At 43.6% G+C, this 20,445-nt stretch overlaps 1 protein-coding gene across 1 annotated transcript; it reads right to left on the reverse strand.

Moving 5' to 3' along the window:
• Nucleotides 1-94: 94 nt before the first annotated feature.
• dars1 (aspartyl-tRNA synthetase 1) lies at nt 95-20,445 on the reverse strand. Its single transcript, XM_053626131.1, has 18 exons — nt 20,304-20,445; nt 18,424-18,535; nt 17,923-17,952; nt 17,748-17,805; nt 17,327-17,419; nt 15,377-15,479; nt 11,433-11,535; nt 9,183-9,263; nt 8,936-8,995; nt 6,680-6,791; nt 5,394-5,528; nt 3,583-3,730; nt 2,921-3,067; nt 2,801-2,843; nt 2,452-2,532; nt 2,247-2,358; nt 1,909-1,980; nt 95-947 (listed from the first exon to the last, which is right to left on the reverse strand). Exons 1-18 carry the CDS (start codon nt 20,324-20,326, stop codon nt 856-858), a joined length of 1,605 nt encoding a protein of 534 aa, XP_053482106.1. The 5' UTR covers nt 20,327-20,445; the 3' UTR covers nt 95-855.

A 20,445-nucleotide genomic window follows, 5' to 3' on the forward strand; every position in this document is an offset into this window, starting at 1 on the left:
TTGTTTCACTCCCTTGTCATATTTTTTCCTTCCTTTTCCCCTCATTTTCCTTTGAAGTTTTCTTCTTGAGTAAATAAAAAGTCGCACACGTGTGTGTTAGAGTAATGAGAATCTGTTCTTTAATTCATTAGTAATGTCTTTATTTATTTATTAAACTGCTCTGATGTTTAAAACTCGTCCTCCTCCGCACTCAGGCAGTAAACATGATTTCTGTAGAAAACAACTACCTGAACTCAAAGTTTATCTTAGTCAGTATAAGACCTGGGCCACGTCCCAATCCACACCCTAGTACACTGCAGTGTGCGAGTGTGTCAAAACTTTTACCTCAGACAGTGTACGACTCGGGCTGCGTCCCAAACCACATGATTAAATACACAAAACATCATAATCAGGACGTTTAGTACACTAGTATTTAGTGGCATGTTATTAAGCACACTATTTTTAAGTCCTGGGCTACGTCCTAAATCACATACTAGCGTAGTAAACGCTACATCAATATGTATTACTTGACTTTACCAAAAATTACAGACTGTAGAACTGTCAAAAACACTGCCATAATACTTTCACACGATTTAGTGCAGTATTGTGTGGTTTGAGACATGGCCTGACCCACCCCTTTACCACCATTAGAGCACAGATTCCCTTTATACAGATTGAAGTACACTTGTTTAATGTTCACTCTGTCCCTTCACCAGTCAGGACTGACCTCATCGTACACATCAGTATCAAATGTTAAAAAATGAGCTGGTTTTAATTTATTATCGTCGTTTAATCACGGAGAGATCCCATAACCTCTGTGTGTGTGTGTGTGTGTGTGTGTTAGTGAGGTCAGCCAGGAAGTGCCACCGTTGACCTTTAGGGTGTCAGGCGCTTGGGGTCACGGGGGAACATGGAGGTCTGACGCACGTTGTGTAGCCCGAGGTACAGCATGGTGACTCGCTCCAAACCTGACAGAGGACACACACACACACATACAGATCGGGCTGTGTTCCAAGTCACACAGCACTACACTAAACAGCACATCAAAACAGTGGCCAATTAAATCATCAGGGTATACTAGAGCTCAGACACGGGCCGTGTCCCAAATCACAGAGTAGTGCACACTAAGTATTGTGTTAAAATTGACCTCACACAATATAAGACCTTGGGCTGTATCCCAAATCAGAAACCATTTTAATTATGCTATTGAGTAGTACATTAGTATTTAGACTTGGGTTGTTTAGAATTTGGTTGCCCCAAATTACAAGCCAATATTATGCTACAGAGCTAGCACACCGTTAATTAGGCTTGGGCTGTTTTCCAAATCACATACTACTGTACACTAATTTCCTAATAGTGTACTCAGTCAAAGTCATGATGGTATTTGGGAAACTACTCTTGTAAACGTTAAACAAAGTCACATACTAGTGTACTTAATAACAAGAGACAATACTTGACTCTAGGGCAACAGTACATATACTGGGACAGTACACACATTTGGGACATGGCTTATGTTGTTGGAGGTACGTTTTCGCACACTATTTAGCATGCTAGTATTTTTAAACTTGGGTTATGTATCACATCGCATAACAGTGCGTGAACATTTCCCACAAACAGGAGAGAACTCGGGCCACGTCCCAAACCATACTCTAGTGAAATATGGTTAAGACTTGCTATAAATACTTTCTGCACTTTGGGTGTGTCCCAAATCTTACTGTAGTGTGCTAAAGAGTATATGTAAAGTTATCTCAACCCAAGAGTTCGGTTACGTCCCAACAGCACACAGTACTACTGCACACTACAAAGTCCAGATAGCACACTACTATTTAACTAAGTGAGTAACATTTAGAACATAAGACTCGGGCTACGTCCTAAATCACAATCAAGTGTGCTAAGTAGTGAAGAAAGAAACAGAGGATAGTCTCTTACCGATTCCTCCTCCAGCGTGGGGCGGAGCTCCGTAACGGAACGAGTCGATGTAGGATTTAATCTTCTCCAAGTCTAAACACACACACACACGTTTGATCAGTTACAATCCAAATTAAAGAGCAGTGACTTCACACTGTATCAGTACTGATTCACAACTGAATCAAATCATTTGAATCACTGAGTCGAATCACTTGACTCACGTTTATAGCTGTTATACATTTCACACATTAATCTTAAAAATGTCAGAAAAACAAAATATAGTTCTGCAGAGTGTGTGTGTGTGTGTGTGAGTGAGAGAGAGATAGAGAGAGAGAGAGAGAGAGAGAGCGAGAGATTACCGATGCCGTGATGAAGTGCTCTCTCTGTGAGCAGCTGAGCGTCGTGGACTCTCTGAGCTCCAGACAGGATCTCCTCTCCCCTCATAAACATGTCGTATGAGTTGGAGTATTTCTGACACACACACACACACACACATATACACACACACACATTAGCCATGCTGTAGAGGATCAGATGAGCAGTGTAAAGCAGACAGAGACTCACCGGGTTGTGGGGATCGGGCATGGTGTAGAACGGCCTCACCGCCAGAGGATATTTATCCAGGACGTAGAAATCTGTATCATACTGCAGCACACGAACACATCGATACGTTACCATATTCTGCACAATATACAACAGCCCACACTCCACACCCCACACTCCACACCCAACACTCCACACCCAACACTCCACACAGCAAATAAAAAAAAATCTTTTCCAAATCCAATTCTAATCGGTGTCCTTTAAAGGATCCGTTACAGGATCAGACTGAATTAGATATTTTCCTCCAAAGTAGAATAAAATGTAAATAAAACCAGTTCATTATTATTATTATTATTATTATTATTATTACCTTTTCTTTGACGAGCCGGCCGAGCAGCTTCTCATTAGGAGTGCTGAGGAAGTCAAATATTTAAATAAATTTATTAATAACTAAAACTGGGTACAAACAGAATGTGTGTGTGTGTGTTACCTGAGATCCTCCTCATCCCCCATCTCCACTCCAGCTGAGCGCAGCAGAGTGACGGCTTCCGTAAACTCCAACCTCAACGTCGGCTCCAGGAACTTAAACGGCTCGCTGGGGTACTGCTTACACACCGTCTGGATCTCCGACTGGAAACTGGAGCGCGCGCGCGCGCGCACACACACACACACACACACACACACACACACACACACACAGAGAGAGAGAGAGATTGAAATTGAGTCAGTTATTTACTCTGTTTGGCCACTAGATGGCAGCAATAGCCTTTACACTACGATCTACAGTATTGAAGAGCCGAGACTTTCACAGAGTCAGCAGCTTTTGATATTGAACACTACAGATGATCTAACAGCTACAGAGCACCATCACGTACTGCTCTCTCACCATATCGAAGCAGTAAAGTTAGTACACAGACAATACTCCCCAAAACAAACAGTTCCAGAGAACACACACAGCTGGGGGTTTTTCCTCTCGGTTCTAGAGAACAAACTTCTCTCAACCATCAACATTTTGGGGAAACACTTTCCCTATTCGTCTCTGAACACATGATGATACATAAATCATATTTCCTCCGAAAATCACGGGACCCTGCACTGTGTAAAAACCTGCTGAACAGTTTATTATTACACGTGTGTGTGTGTGTGTCTCACTTGTCCCTGAGTCCTTTGAAGATCTGCACCATGGTGTCGGTGATGGAGTCGATGACCTCGTGGTAGTGATAATTAAACGCCATCTCAATATCCAGACCAACAAACTCCGTCAGGTGACGATGAGTGTTCGAGTCCTCAGCTCTGAACACTGAGAGAGAGAGAGAGAGAGAGAGAGAGAGAGAGAGAGAGAGAGAGAGAGAGACACAGAGAGAGACAGAAAGAGAGACAGAGAGAGACAGACAGAGAGAGCAACAGAGAGAGAGACAGAGAAAGAGACAGAGAGAGACAGACAGAGAGAGAGCGAGAGAGAGAGACACAGAAAGAGAGACACAGAGTGAGAGAGAGGGAGAGACAGAGGGAGAGAGAGAGAGAGAGAGACAGAGAGAGAGAGAGAGAGAGAGAGGGAGAGAGAGGGAGGTATATTAGTAATACAGATCATTAAGTCTGCTGTACTGAAGAACTCTGTGGTCTGGGGTTTTCTGTACAAGGGGGATTCCCTGAGATCGAGAACCCAGGGGAACCCCAAAACCGCTGGTGTGTGAGAGAGTGTGAGTCACCGTCCTACAAACACACACACACACACACATACCTGTAAAAAGAGTTCCGTAAAAGAGGAACATCTCTGATTTCTCTTAACACCAGTGTTATATCTTTTGTGTAAATAATACATTTAAATGTCATATAATAAAGTTTTGGGGAAAGGAGATGTCTCTGCCAGACATACGATACACACCCACACACACACACACACACACACACACACACACACACACACACACACACACACAAACACACACACACCAAACCCAGTGAGTTTATATTATTATTACTACTCATTATTCTTGTTTTTGCTCTGGAGACACATCAGGGTTTCACCTGTACGGTCATGTGACCACTAGAGGATGCCAACGAGCCGGTCTTCTTCCTCTGCTGCGTTTAAATGACTTTTCACAAGTTCACTGAGAAACAGAGCAGTCCCAAACCACCACATGCTGACAAAAACATCACACGGCTTATCGCTAAACTCCTTTCAGTCCATTTCTTCTCTCGGAACTCGCGCGCTTCATTTTCCAAGAAGAATAACGCAATAAACTTTCAATCAGTACAGCTGTTAAATACTGACAGAGACCAGATCTACATCACCTCCGTCAGCTGTCAGAGAGAAACGGACCAAGATACCTGGAGAGAGCTCATCTAGAACCGGGCCTTTATATCCAGAACAGCTCTAATACCAGAGGGAGAAGAGGAGAGAGAGAGAGAGAGAGAGAGAAAAGAGGAGAGGAGAAGAGGGGAGAGAGAGAGAAAAGAGGAGAGGAGAAGAGGGGAGAGAGAGAGAGAGAGAGAGAGAGAGAGAGAGAGAAGGGGAGAGGAGAAGAGGAGAGAGAGAAAAGAGGAGAGGAGAAGAGGGGGGAGAGAGAAGAGGAGAGAAGAGAAGAGAGAGAGAGAGAGAGAAGAGCTCTCCTGATCCAGGCCGTGATTCCAGTCTGACCTTCACCTCCTCTTCACACACCTCCGTCTTCACCTTTATTTCACCTTATTCCGCTTTTATCCAGAGTCCCACGCTCCTGTCTTCCTGTTATTCTTTACTGTGTTTCAGCGCATCAGAGCATCTGCTTCATCGTCCTGAACTCATCACTACACAGAGCACACACAGCTATCACACACACCTCATACTGACCACACAGACAGGTGGGCAGACAGACAGATAGACCGGCAGGGAGAGAGAGCGGGCGACAGAGAGAGAGAGACAGAGAGAGAGAGAGAGAAAGAGAGAGTGTGTGAGTGAGTGTGTGTGAGTCTGTGTACTCTACCTGGTCCGACACAGAAGACCTTGTCGAAGTCAGCACAGATACACATCTGCTTGTAGAGCTGAGGAGACTGAGCCAGGTACGCACTCGTCTTAAAGTAGGACACGGTGAAGACGTTCGCACCTCCTTCACTCGCAGCTACACACACACACACACGATGTTATATTATATTACCAGGACATTTTAAAACTGACTGGAGCTGTAACAGTTCTCTCCAAGACCTACACGTCCATGTGTGCGTTTTTAATCTGTGTACTAATGCACTACAGGAAGTGATGTCATACATAAACACAGCTAAAAACATGAGATGTGAGAGTTGTCTAATTTTTGTATCATAATTATTATGATGATGATGATGATGTTTTTGTGAATATGGAGCTTCTCAGGTAAAATCAGTGCTCTTCCCCTGGAGCCACGCTGCTGCTGCTGCTGCAGGATAAACACGGCTAAATCTAGCACATGAAACAACAGGAAGTCGTTTCACGTGTGTCATTCAGGTATCCAAAGGTGACCTGCTTCTACGTGCTTGTTTACATCAGGGCTCATTTTCACTTTCGGAGCGGAACGTAATCGGCGATCAAACACCTGATCACTGCGTTATTTCACTGGCGTTTAACCGATTAGCTTTAGAAGGGGGTGCGGTTGTGTGTGTAGAGGGGTGCCAAAACATTATGCTTCACAAAAGATAAGCTTCAGAATTTAAATATTACACCTACGTTTGTCAGCCTCACCATAGCAACAAGACCCACTGATGCTTTCGATAAGGATCGAAAGTACATTTCACACGTATGTGGTCAAAAAGGACAGTGTGTTCTACTCTGCGTGTGTGTGTGTGTCACCGGATGTGGTTTTTCATCAGAACAATGTGTTTCTTTTTCCAACCACAGGTGGCACACCCGAAAAGAGCGCCAATTTCGAATCCAAACGCTGCGCTCTGATTGGCCGGCGGCAAGCATGGGGAAGTGAAAGCGATCGTTATTTTTTTTTCTCTTCTTTCTCACTGGATAGGGCGTAACAAAAACCGCAGAACTACACAAGTGTCACCAGTCAGAAGACTCCACAGATCTGATTGGTGGAACTAAAAAAGGGGACTATAAAAGATAAAGTGTGTGAGAGAGAGAGACATGGTGTGACATGATGCTCGTGATACAACACACAGACACACACACTCCATTAAGGCATTGCAGTTCTGCATGTTTCTGTGGGATGTGGGTGCAGAAATGGACACTGTGCACGTACGCGCGTGTGTGTGTGTGTGTGTACGTGTGAGTACGTGTGTATGTGTGTACCCGAGATGATTTTAGGCGTCTGGATCTCGACGAAGCCCTTCTTGGTGAGTGTGTCTCTGAAAAGCTGACACACTCCTGACTGCAGACGGAAAATCGCCTGACTCGTCGTCGTCTACGAGGAGAGACAAAAAAATAACCAGCAACCATAAATAACTGGGAATCATGAACACACAGACACACACACACACACACACCTGATAGATTGGCTCATATAGTGCACCATTCATGTTAACATGATGTTACATTAATGTTGTTATTGTAACCATGACAACATAATCAATTAGTCAGCTGCAATGTCTAAGATAACACGCACATAATGATCTGCTCACTAACCATCGGATTCGCACCCAAACTGCTTCCTGCTCCCATTTAATGTGTGTGTTCTGATTGGTTACAGTGACACTGGAGATAGAAACTGTGCTCTGATTGGTTACAGTGACGCTGAGGAAGGAATCTGTATTCTGATTGGTTGCAGTGGAAACTGGGATAAGAAACTCTGCTCTGATTGGTTACAGTGGCTTCATATTTAAACCTAACATGTTGAAAGAGAAAACAGATGACAGCAAAACCTTACTATGCTCAGGTGTGTGTGTGTGTGTGTGTGTGTGTGTGTGTGTGTGTGTGTAAAAGGTGTAGAGTACGAGCAGAAAACAGCTACAGTCAAAGTCTTGACATTGAGTCACAAAACAATTTTAAAAAGTATTGTCACGGTCATTGTTCTTTCTTCGTCTCGTTCATTCTCTCTCACGGTTAAGGGCACAGGTTCTCTACAGGAAGACAAAAAACTTCAAATCTAAAAATCAAAGGCACGCGGGGAGGCCAGTGCAGTTCTTCCTGTTTGTGTTACACACGTTTCACACTTATTCTACTTGTCAGAATTTATTCACGCTTTAAGAGAAAGGAATCCGTTTCAGACAAAAACCTGCAGCGCAGGTGCTGTGTTGACACCTGTCCCACAGCCCATGACAACAGGAGAGAGTGTGAAAAACACCACACTCGAGTGAAGACCCAACTTCCCGTTCAACAGTTGACGCTCTGCTCGTGGCACGCTCGTGCATGGCATCTCTCTCTCTCACACACACACACACACACACACACACACACACCCCTCCACTGGAAAAAGTGCAGAGTACAAACCAAACCATGTTCAGCATCCTGTGGTTAATTATACCGCGTGTTCAAATGTACTATAGACCTTCAGCACTGTAAGAAAATAAATATCTCCACACATGTTTAAGAAAAGTCTGAAACACCACGCTTCATAAATCCAAGCAGCAGGAAGACAAATGTTATCCTGGATAAATATCATGCCATCCTGCATATAAACTAATGCTAGTCAGGAAATTAGCATGACCTTACACAAGACAAACATAAACCCACATCCAGGTTAATAATTTGATGTGATCCAGGATTAAAGTGACATCACACAGGATAATCACCTGATATCATCAGAGTTAGTAATATAACGTCAACCAAGGTTAACCTGAAGTTATCTAGGACAGTAAAATTATTCAAGAGGAATAAAGTGTGATGTTATCCAGGATAGTGAAGTGGCAACATCCAGGATTAACATAATCTAGGATTAATATTATCCAGGATAGTAATGTTATATCACCCAGGATTAAAATTATCCAGGATAGTAATGTTACATAATCCAGGATTAAAATTATCCAGGATAGTAATGTTACATAATCCAGGACTAATATTATCCAGGACAGTAATGTTACATAATCCAGGACTAATATTATCCAGGACAGTAATGTTACATCATCCAGGATTAAAATTATCCAGGACAGTGAAGTTGTGATAAAAGTTATCCAGGACAGTAATCTCTCATCATCAGGGATGTTATTGTGATGCTAATGCTGCAGTATTTCCCCGTTTACATGCTCTGCCACCCGCTCTGATGTAGCTGCACCATGAATGAGTGCGTAACCGTGGTTACGCTCCTCTGCCTCCATGTTAATTTTTATCTGCTGCATGCCAAGACATAGTACTGAATGTTCTGTACAATAGCAGCCAGCGTACTTCTTGTTTACCAACCAGAGAGAAGAAAGTGGCAGCACAGCCACAGCATAAGTGTGAGAGTGAGTGAGTGTGTGTGAGAGCATGCATGGGATTGTGTGTTAGTGTGCGTTTAAACTCAACCATAATGTGGGTTTCATTATGACTCAACGTGACCTATGACTAGAGTTCACGTAAGAGAAAAAAAAAAACAAAATGGAGAAGGAAGAGGAGAAAAAGCCCCGTACTTACCCTCAGGTCGATGACACGGTTATCCAGTCTGGTGTCCTGGTTCACCGTGGCTCTGCCCTCCTGCATGAAAAAAACCACACACGCAAATATAAAATGGTAAACACGACCCACTACAGTTCATACGCAGGTGAAATTCAAGCATTTACTGCTCTGAAATAAAGATAAATAAAATAACGGTAAAAATAGTGGAATTTATTTAGCTGAATTCCAGACAGGTGTAGCTGAGTGTGTGTGTGAGGGTTCCTACCTCCTCACCCTCTACTTCAGGCCTCACAGCATCCTCCAACTGCAGAGGCAACCGAGGCTCAGCCTGACTCACCACAAACAGCTGCGAGACAGACAGAGAGTCAGAGACAGACAGTAGTACTAATAACATTAACAATAGTAGTAATTCAGTAGTAGATGTAGTGGTGGTAGTGGTAGTATCAGTAGTTGTGGTGGTAGTAGTGGTTGTATTAGTAGTGGTGGTGGTAGTATCAGTAGTTGTGGTATTATCGGTAGTTTTGGTAGGAGTAGTGGTGGTGGTAGTAGTAATAATGGTGGTGGTAGTGGAAGTAGTAGTAGTAGTAGTAGTAGTGGTGGTGGTGGTAGTGGTAGTAGTAGTAGTGGTGGTGGTGGTAGTGGAAATAGTAGTAGTTGTAGTGGTGGTAATGGAAGTGGTAGTAGTAGTAGTGGTGGTGGTAGGAGTAGTAGTGGTGGTGGTAGTGATAGTAGTAGTAGTGGTGGTAGTAGTTGTAGTGGTGGTGGGAGTGGGAATAGTAGTAGTAGTAGTAGTGGTGGTGGTGGTAGTGGAAGTGGTAGTAGTTGTAGTGGTAGTGGTAGTAGTAGTGGTGGTGGTGGTAGTAGTGGTAGTGGTGGTGGTGGTAGGAGTAGTAGTAGTAGTAGTGGTGGTGGTAGTAGTGGTAGTAGTAGTGGTAGTAGTAGTAGTGGTGGTGGTAGTAGTAGTAGTGGTGGTAGTAGTTGTAGTGGTGGTGGTAGTAGTAGCAGCAGTAGTAGTAGTAGTGGTGGTGGAAGTAGCAGTAGTAGTAGTGGTGGTGGTGGAAGTAGCAGTAGTAGTAGTGGTGGTGGTGGAAGTAGCAGTAGTAGTAGTAGTAGTGGTGGTGGAGGTAGTGGAAGTGGTAGTAGTGGTAGAAGTAGCAGTAGTGGTGGTGGTGGTGGTGGTGGTAGTAGTAGCAGCAGCAGTAGTAGTAGTAGTAGTGGTGGAAGTAGCAGTAGTAGTAGTGGTGGTGGTGGTAGTGGTGGTGGTGGTAGTAGTAGTAGCAGCAGTAGTAGAAGTAGTGGTGGTGGTGGTAGAAGTCGTAGTAGTAGCAGTAGTAGTGGTGGTGGAAGTAGCAGTAGTAGCAGTGGTGGTGATAGTGGTAGTAGCAGCAGTAGTAGTAGTAGTAGTGGTGGTGGAAGTAGCAGTAGTAGCAGTGGTGGTGATAGTGGTAGTAGCAGCAGTAGTAGTAGTAGTAGTGGTGGTGGAGGTAGTGGAAGTGGTAGTAGTTGTAGTGGTGGTGGTGGTGGTAGGAGTAGTAGTAGTAGTAGTAGTGGTGGTAGTAGTGGTGGTAGTAGTGGTGGTGGTGGTAGTAGCAGTAGCAGCAGTGGTAGTAGTAGTGGTGGTGGTGGTGGTAGTAGTAGTAGTTGTGGTGGTAGTAGTAGTAGTAGCAGTAGTAGTAGTGGTGGTGGTAGTAGTAGTAGTAGTGGTGGTGGTGGTAGTAGTGGTGGTGGTAGTTGTAGTAGCAGCAGTAGTAGTAGTAGTGGTGGTGGAAGTAGCAGTAGTAGTAGTGGTGGTGGTGGTAGTAGTAGTAGCAGCTGTAGTAGTAGTAGTGGTGGAAGTAGTAGAAGTAGTGGTGGTGGTGGTGGAAGTAGTAGTAGTAGTAGTAGTGGTGGTAGTGGTAGTAGTGGTGGTGGTAGTAGTAGCAGCAGTAGTAGTAGTGGTGGTGGTGGTGGTAGTGGTAGTAGCAGCAGTAGTAGTAGTAGTGGTGGTGGTGGTGGAGGTAGTAGTAGTAGTAGTGGTGGTGGTAGTGGAAGTCGTAGTGGTGGTGGTAGTGGTATTGGTAGTAGTAGTAGTGGTGGTGGTGGTAGTGGAAGTAGTAGTGGTGGTGGTGGTAGTGGAAGTAGTAGTGGTGGTGGTAGTGGTATTGGTAGTAGTAGTAGTGGTGGTGGTAGTGGAAGTAGTAGTGGTGGTGGTAGTAGTAGTGGTATCGATAGTGGTGCTGGTGGAGGTAGTAGTGTTGGTGGTGGTAGTATCGGTGGTGGTGGAGGTAGTAGTGTTGGTGGTGGTAGTATTAGTGGTAGTATCGGAAGTTGTGGTAGTATCAGTAGTAGTGGTGGTGGTGGTAGTATTGGTGGTAGTATCAGTAGTTGTGGTACTATCAGTAGTGGTGGTGGTGGTGGTAGTAGTAGTGGTAATATCGGTAGTTGTGGTAGTGTCAGTAGTGGTGGTGGTGGTAGTAGTGTTGGTGGTGGTGGAGGTAGTAGTGGTAGTATCTGTAGTTGCGGTAGTATGCTTTACCCTCTGGATGTGCAGCTCTACATCCTGCTGAGAACAGCTCTCAATCTTCTGCTCCACCTTCTGCACCACGGCCTCCACGTCCACTATGCTCTCCTTTGTAATACTGAGAGCGAGAGAGAGAGAGAGAGAGAGAGGCAGATGTAAACTGACAGTAGTTTTACATTTCTTTCACCAAATGAGGCTGAATCCCAAATGACTAACCCTTCACTGTGCTCACTACACAGGGTGCGGAATAAAAACATTATAGCCCCTACCCAGGGCCCTACATACACCAAAAAGAAAAGCTTTGGAATTCAGCCACAGAAAACAAGCAACTAGTATTTTTACTGTCAGTTGATAAAATTGCATACACTCAGTTAATGTTCAATGGGTGTGAAAATTTTAGCACCCTTGGCTTTGTTTGGATCACAAGCTCACGCCTTGAGGGAAAACGTCTCTGTCACTCGCTCGCTCGCTCACGCACCCACTCACACACACTAAAAGAACTATGTGGCACGGTTAGGTGACAGGAAATAGAAGCAGGTACTCGTTATTAGCGAGTGTTTTTAACACAGCCAGTCACTTCAGAAAGGTCAGGGTCTATTTTGACATGTATGTTGCGACACAACAGTGAGGAAACACTCGATAGAAACCCTGAGCTCACTCTGTGGTGTAACTCCACCTTGGTCCTGCTCTCCATCTTATTTACGTGGGTTTTTTTTAAGGTGACTGCGCAATTCCTGTATTTATCCCCTGCAGTGGTTTGCATTGATAACCACACACACTTTCACTGTAGATGCTTTCTATACACTGCGCGCATCTCGAGACCACCAGACCAAAAATAACAGCGGATACGCTTTCCTCACCACACACCACGCCACAGAGAAACACACACACACACACACAAGTATTATCCAGTGTGTTGTTGAACTCCTTAAAATGTGAAGTAATAAACGGTCAGTTGAAGCCGAGCTTCCTTTTTTCTGCTATATATCCACACAAACACATGCTGCAATCCTAGCTGAATAACCGTGTTGCGAAAACGAGCTTTAGTTACCATAATAATAATAAATTATATATATACATATATTTAAGAGCGAATCGGGTGAAAAATTGGGACGTATTTAAAATGCAAAAAGAAAAAAAAATAATAATAATCATTTGAAAATTCATTTCACCCTGTACTATATTGAAAACCCATTATTAACATGTTGTTTGATGTTTTACTTTATATTTGAAAATATACACTCATTTAAATCTTATGACTGCAACACACTCCAAAAAAGTTGGGACAGTTGGCTGTTTAGCGCTGTGTAACATCAGCTTTTCTTTTAATAACACTTAAGTGTTTGGATGCTGAGTGAAGACACCAGTTTATTATGTTTAGCGAGCAGAATTTTCCCTGTTCATTCATTATGCATTTCTTCAGCTGTGTAACTGTACGAGGACGTCATCGCCTTATTTTGCACTTCATAACGTGCCACACGTTCTCAATCGGAGACGGGTCAGGACTGCAGCAGGCCATGCTCGCTACAGCGCTCTCTGCTTACACAACCATGTAATCTGGGCAGAATGTGGTGTGGCGTTGTCCTGCTCTGGATAGTAGCGTATGTTGATCCAAAATGTGTACATATCTTTCTGCATGAATGTTGTCCTCACAGATGTGCAAGTTACCCATGCTGTGGGCACTGACACGCCCCCATACCATGTGCACTGACACGCCCACATAACCATGTGCACTGACACGCCCCCATAACCATGGGCACTGACACGCCCCCATAGCCATGGGCACTGACACGCCCCCATGCCATGGGCACTGACACGCCCCCATGCCATGGGCACTGACACGCCCCCACGCCATGACAGACGCTGACTTTTGGACCTGACACTGATAACAGCTCGGACGGTCCTTTTCCTCTTTGGCCCGGAGAACACGACGGCTGTTTTGTCCGAAAATTATTTGAAATGTCGAACCACAAAACACGTCGGACCACAAAACACGATTCCACTGTTCTACTGTCCTTCTCAGATGAGACTGAGCCTAGAGAAGTGGGCGGAGCTTCTGGACCGTGTCGATGTACGGCTTCTGCTTTGCATAGTAAAGCCTTAACTTGCATCTGTGGATACAGCGGCGAATGGTGTCGACTTACAAAGGTTTACCAAAGTATTCCCGAGCCCATTTCAGGATCTCCATTACAGACTCATGAGGGTTTTTAAGACAGTGACGTCTGAGGGATCGGAGATCACGCGCATTCAGAAGCGGTTTTCGGCCTCGCCCTTTACACACAGAGATTTGATCGGATTCCTCGAATCTTTTAATTATATTGTGCACTGTAGAGGGTGAAATACCTTGGCCCGTCCCAACTTTTTTGGAACGTGTTGCATGCATCAATTTCAAAATGAACATTTATCTTCAGAAAACTATGCAGCTGATTAGTTAAAACATCAAATACCTAGTCTTTATACGTTTTTTATTAAGTCAACGTACATTTCCACATCACGCCTCTTTGTATTTATTAGCATTTTCCGAACTCTTTGCTGCGTAATGGAAGGAAACATATCTAAAATAATCTAAAGACATAAACTGGATTAATCAAAACCACTCTAAACCTGAAACACTCTCACACACGCTGCCTGTTTTTGAACACGAGTTGCACTTCACTCCCACACACACCATCAAAAGGTTTTTCAGAGAACCAGGTCGAGCGTGTGTTTGTGCCGCGCTCGTGTGTGTGTGTGTGTGTGTGTGTGTGTGTGTGTGTGTGTTTGTGTGGAGACGGTCGCTGGTTGCGTCACTCCTTATTTCACACTTTCATAGAGGTGCAATACGCTTCAACTGCCATGCTAACCACAAAACCTTACTAAAAATCAGAGACACTGCGCAACACGTACACACACACACACCCACACACACACACCTCTCAAGGCTCCAACCCGAACTACACACTGCACACATTTCATTTATACACTTTACACCACAGCGCTCCTGAATCCTGGATTCTGATTGGTCGTTGGGTGTTGATTAATCCTCTGACAGTAGCGCAGCAGCACATCACAGGTTTACATTAACGCGCTCGTTTCTATAGTAACGTCTCGTCCACACCGAGGATTCAATTCGATCCATGTAAACGGATTTTAAAACGAGTGTGAACGTTGCTATGGTGACGTTCTCTTAAAGTAAGGAGAAACATAACAATAAGTCAGTCACCACAGTTTCCTATAAAAGCAACAAACACACACACACACACACACACACACACTGGTTTATTCATTACATCTAGTTTCATTTACCGTGCGTGTGTGTAAATGTTTCATGTAAAGGTAAAATTCCCCTTAGTCTTTCTCTCTTAACTAACCCAGTTTTGCTTTCAGTTTGCTTTAATAAACAGCTCATTACAAGCAGCGAGAGAGGTCAGAGGTCAGACTGGAGGAAGCTAAAGTAGAAAAGCGAAATGGAAGTCAACAGAAAGGGAAAAATCATTCGCTCTGAGCTCATATTCCACTGGAACACATATAAATCACACGGCACTCACACTTCCGCTGTATGGGAACAAACACACGGCACTAAACGTCTGATCTTCCACTGGAACGCATAAACATGTGGAGAAAGAGTCTACACACCCCTGTGAAAACGTTAAACGTGTGAAGTCACAGCATATTTAACACAATTTTGTCAAATCTGTGAGTTAAAATGTGTTCATATTGTGATGTTACTGGGTTAATACTGGACATGTAAAGTGTGTGTGTGTGTGTGTGTGTGTTCATGGCACCGAGGCTTTTAAACCCGTCCCTCCGATCGCTCAGCGTTTTTTTTTGGTTAAAGCGATACGAGTCTTTTGTCCTGGAGAGAACCCCCTTATCGATTCAGAGAGAAACTCCGGTGAAAATAGAGATGGAAGTTCAGAGCGTTATTATTTTTTTCCCACCATTGTTCCGCAGGACAGGAAGTGGCTTTCTGTACTCACTTAGCGGCGAATTTCACCATCTGCTTGCTGGCTCGCTCTCCCACGGCTACCAGAGCCTGGACATTAAACTGCTGCTGACGCAGGACCAAGAAACACTGCTTCCCTGAGACACAGACACACACACACACACACACACACACACACACACAATCAGCTGACAAACTTCAAAATCTAGACTAGTTCAATGATGTATTATAATTAGCCAAAGGTTTTTCTACATTTGGCTAACTACATGCAACATTAGCTAGCTTTGTTTTTTCAGCTAAAACTGTCTAGGTACTTATGACATTGCCTAATTTTATTTATTTATTTATTTTACATAAGCTAGCTTAAATTTTTATTAAATTGGCCATTAGTTTATTTTTATTACTAAAATTGGCTATCCATACACAACATTATCTAACTCTATAGTAAAACTGATTAGCTACAAACAACATTAGCTAACTCTATGCTAAATCTGGTCAGGTATTTACGAAATTAGCGAGGATTTGACTAAAATTAGCTAGGTACTTACAACCTTAGCTAAGTTTTCACTAACGCATTAGCTAGCTGTTTACTAAAACCTGCAAGGTGTTAACATCGAATACCTACCGCTGTTCAGGTAGCATTAGCTAAGCTAGCCAGTAAGCTAAAAAGTTTAGATAGCTGGTTATTTTAGCTAACTTTACTGAAATATTTTATATATCTAGCTAAAACTGGTACTTTTTATGCTAAATAAAGACTCGTTGTGATGGTATATGATTAAGTTTGTGATTGGATGATTTTATTTAAATAAATGTAATAAATGTAAATTGTATACACTTCTGAATTTTTGGTGTTTGAGGCACTTTATTTCCCTTATATACAGTTATTATTTTGACTGGTTTAAATTGAATAAGTGCTATTCAATAGCTGGAAATGCTACAACGTTCATGCGAGTCAATTTATTTAGCTAAACTTTCTAGTCGACCGATTATCTGTATATGACTGTTGCTATGGTTACGTCTCAGAGAACGTTCTCACTTTGTTCTTGTTGAAGATTCATTTCTGCATAACTCCATGAGTTTTCTAACCTAGCAAGAAAATAAAAACTAGCAAACAAAAGCAACCCTAGTGCATGAAAGCTAACTTAGTGGCATCTCAGAGAGCTGTCAATCAAGTGTGCTCAATAGAATATTAGGCCACACCCACTAGCACAGCTCTGAGATCAGAGTGATCTGGGAGTTTAGCTGCAGCTTATTTGATATATAAACGTTTAATACACTCTGCTACCTGGGGCTATTAGCGGAAACTCGGACGCTCCGTATTGGACTCGACGTGAACATGCCGATAACACACCTGAGTAAACTGAGGAGTGTGTTTATGTTTTTTAGCAAGCTGAGATCAGAGAGCGCTCGGACTCCTTGATGCTCGGCTGTGAGGAAAAACCCAATCAGGATGTTATTCTGCTCTCAAGGACATCCCTCAGCTCGGAAAACGGGAAACAGGGTCAGCTGGGTGGCGACGTGGAAGCGGCCCGGGAAGGAAACAGAACCATGGACCGGATCCGATACTAAATTCCCAGCTGGGGAGCGCGGGTTTAAGATCTGCTCCGAGTCATAAACCACCTCATTTACTACTTTACATACAGATATACACCGTTACTCTGTACTGTCTGTCTCTCTCCATTTTTCTCTCTGCACCTGTTCATCCGTCTGTCTGTCTGCACCTGTTCATCCGTCTGTCTGTCTGCACCTGTTCATCCGTCTGTCTGTCTGCACCTTTTCACCTGTCTATTTGTCTCTCTGTCTGTCTATCTCTCTGCACCCATATCATCTGTCCGTCTGTCTCTCTGTACCTGTTCATCTGTCTCTCTCTCTCTCTGTCTAGACAGACAGAAGTCTCTCTGCACATCTGTATACATATAACTATATACCATTTGGTCTGTCAGACAGACAGTTTACACATACAGACAGACGGACAGACACTTACCTTTAGCTCTGCTGGTGTGAATCCTGGCACGCACCCACACCATCTGTCCTGCTTTATCAGGAGACAGCTCACACACTCTCACCAGAGACCTGTCTGTCTCACAGCGAGAGAGAAACACACACACATATATACACACACATATACACACACATATACACACACATATACACACACATATACACACACATATACACACACACAGAGTGAGGTCATGTCACTCACTTAAGCATGAGTAGCTGGACTCTACATCAGGGCCGGGTGTAGTGGGGGGTCTTTATCACTGTTATTACCCGAGTGGGGGGTCTTTAACTCTTATTGCCCTTTTATTGGGGCAATTTACAGTGAAGTGGCCCTCCACACACACACACGAGGTGTGAGCAGCTCTGTAGGTGGTCTGAGAGAGAAAGAGTGAAGCACTCACCCAGTTTCTCCTGCGACTGCAGCATCACACACACACCGTAACGATCCTGTGCAAAGTCCTGACACACACACACACACGTTATACACTTCATAGTTCAGATGCATATACATAAGGACAATGTAATGTCAGTAAATCTGTGTGTGAGATATTTTTGTAACAAAGTGATTGTACTCACATCTTCCTCAGTAGTCTGCTGATCAGCTGTCTGTAAACACACACACACACACACACACAGTGAGTGAAATATATGAGATGTTGTTTTAAGATCATTGACTTTAGGCCTGGTAGGACAGGGATTAGTTTTCCGGTCGTGTGTGTGTTACACTACTGTGTCTATGTGCCGTGTCTACATCTGCTTTCCATCCATGTATCTGTCTGTCTGTCTGTCTCTCTTCTCTTCGATCTGTCCTTTCAGCCATCCCTTTCTCTCTTCATCAATCTGTCTGTCCTTCTGTCTGGCTGATGTCATTTAGTTGGTACATTCATCGTTCTGTCACTCTAGACATCTTTCCTTCTGTCTGTCTGTCTGTCTATCTGGCTGTACTGTCTGACCTGTGAGTATGAACCCTAACAAAGTCACTACTTTTACACACTAGTGCTTAGGATGTGGCCGTGCCGTCAGTGAGCTTCAGCTTGTTTTTTTATTTGTACATAAACAGGTATCACACACACACACCAGCTTGGCCTGTTTCTCAGCCTTCTTGGCTGCTTTCTCCGCTTCCTTCTGCTGTTTCTTCAGCGCTTTCTTGGACTGGGCCGCCTGCTGCTCCTCCTCCTCGGCTGAGCTCCTGCGACAGGAAAAGGGCACAGAGGCGCAGTTTCAGCCTGATTGTTTCCACGCATAGCATCATGGGAATGTGGGGAATGTTGGGAGGCTGCAAGATAAGCCTGAAACCTTTCTACATTGTTCACACAAAAACCTGAGGAAAGAGCAAGCAGCGAGAGGACGTCCTTTCTTTAGGTATTTAAGCTCACACCTCAGCTCAGTCACGTACAGCCGGGCGAACAAACTCAAAAATCACCACTTTCTACTCGACCGTATACTTCCAGTGCATTATGGGTAATACACACGCCAAGACAAACATCATAGGAAATAACGACAGCTGGAAGGTTTTGGAAGAGCCGACTCAAAGCACTAGAACGTCTTCGGAGCAACTGATGAGTCACTGATTTCACTGGAGATTTTCTTTGATCTGGCATCTTCGATCTTTATAACCGTTCAAGATGCTACGAAATTTCAGCACAAAAGGTTTTACCGCAATAAATCCCATCATGTGTCAGGTGATCATGAACAGTTTGTGTAGACATCGTATTACATGACTATAAGGCTGGACCGCTTTACAGAGAGGACAATATCAGTAATTTTAATAAAGCTGTGAAGCATGGTGGCGGTAGCGTTATGGCCGGAAAAGCTTGAAACGTTCTCCTCTCCGTCGTACAAAGTCTGATCAGCAGCTATAGGAAACTCTTGACGAGGTTCGTGCAGTCAGCCATCATTTCCTGTCGAGTGATTTTTACACGTAATGATCTTACACCTGATAAAATTCTATTACAGCGTGAGATCAAAGTGCATCATCGTTGAAACGTGCGTCATTGAGAAAGTCTTCCGGCTGTGAATGCGGGTCAAAGGTCAACCCAAGAGCCTCGATCATGATTTAATAGAGAAACGTAAACGATATTCCTCTTAATCCAAGTGCGGTCACTGAGCTCTGAGGTATTTCTATAAACATTCATTACTAAAGACACTTCCTGGTTTTATTCGGTCTATTACATCAAGAATAAAACACTCGGCGTCGTGCTGTAACAGAAAGTACTGAAAGTTAAGACACCTCCCTTACAACAGCTGCAGAAACCCGAGCCGTTAAAACTCATAACTCTGTATTTATAGCAAACAGAAATTTTATTAACATTACAATAAATACAGGAGGACCGGATTAATAACAGACCCTAATAAGAGGAGGAATAAGAGTAAATGATATAGTGATCCTCTTTATGGGGCACTAAATAGGGTGTAAAAGATGGTGTTTAAACTTTATTATTATTATTATTATTATTATTATTATTAATATATAGGTATTTAAACCATTGATCAGTTTGTAGTTTAGTGCTGTGTTGGCTACAAACTTTAATCGTAGTGCTAAAATCACGCTACAATTGCTTACACAATAGCAAATTACTACGCAAAATGCTTCAAAACTAAAATTAAAACTCAATTTAAAAAGTTAAGGTCGCAATAATAAACACTGCAGTTATTATAAACGCTGATGCAATCAACTGCAACTGTTTTTTTCTTTTCCCAATCCCATTCCGAGACGCCCCGCTCCCTCTCTCTCTGATTGGTTCACAGTATCACGCCTTCTAGGCTACGGTTGGTCAGTACGGCTGTAACTTCAAAGCAGTCCAATCAGAACGCGTCTCTGAACAAATCCCGGAAGAAAATGCCGGAATGCACCGGAATGCAGGTGGGAAAATGGCGGAAACGCGTTTACACCGAACTAGCGAGGCTTTTAACGACAAGGACATGTCAGTGGAAAGTCTGTGAAGTGAATCACTCACCCTTTAACCTGTTCCTTCGTCATGGTGTAAACACACGGCGCTTGTTCAGTGCTGTAAGTGCAGAAACGGTTCAGTTCAGTGATATTGTGCAGACACACAGCAGGGCCGCAGGAAAACGTGCGGAAAAGGAAGGAGTGCTTTA

Source organism: Ictalurus furcatus, chromosome 6, assembly GCF_023375685.1.
Source record: "Ictalurus furcatus strain D&B chromosome 6, Billie_1.0, whole genome shotgun sequence".
In the NCBI taxonomy this organism is placed as follows: Eukaryota; Metazoa; Chordata; class Actinopteri; order Siluriformes; family Ictaluridae; genus Ictalurus; species Ictalurus furcatus.

Bases quoted from the DNA above. Each gene is read 5' to 3' on its own strand.
- dars1 (XM_053626131.1), bottom strand. From the start codon at position 20,326: ATGACGAAGGAACAGGTTAAAGG. The intron at 18,536-20,303 runs GTGAGTGATTCA...TTCCTGTCGCAG, and splicing joins ACGAAGGAACAGGTTAAAGG to GAGCTCAGCCGAGGAGGAGG. The intron at 1,981-2,246 runs GTAATCTCTCGC...GTGTGTGTTTAG, and splicing joins AGCACTTCATCACGGCATCG to ACTTGGAGAAGATTAAATCC.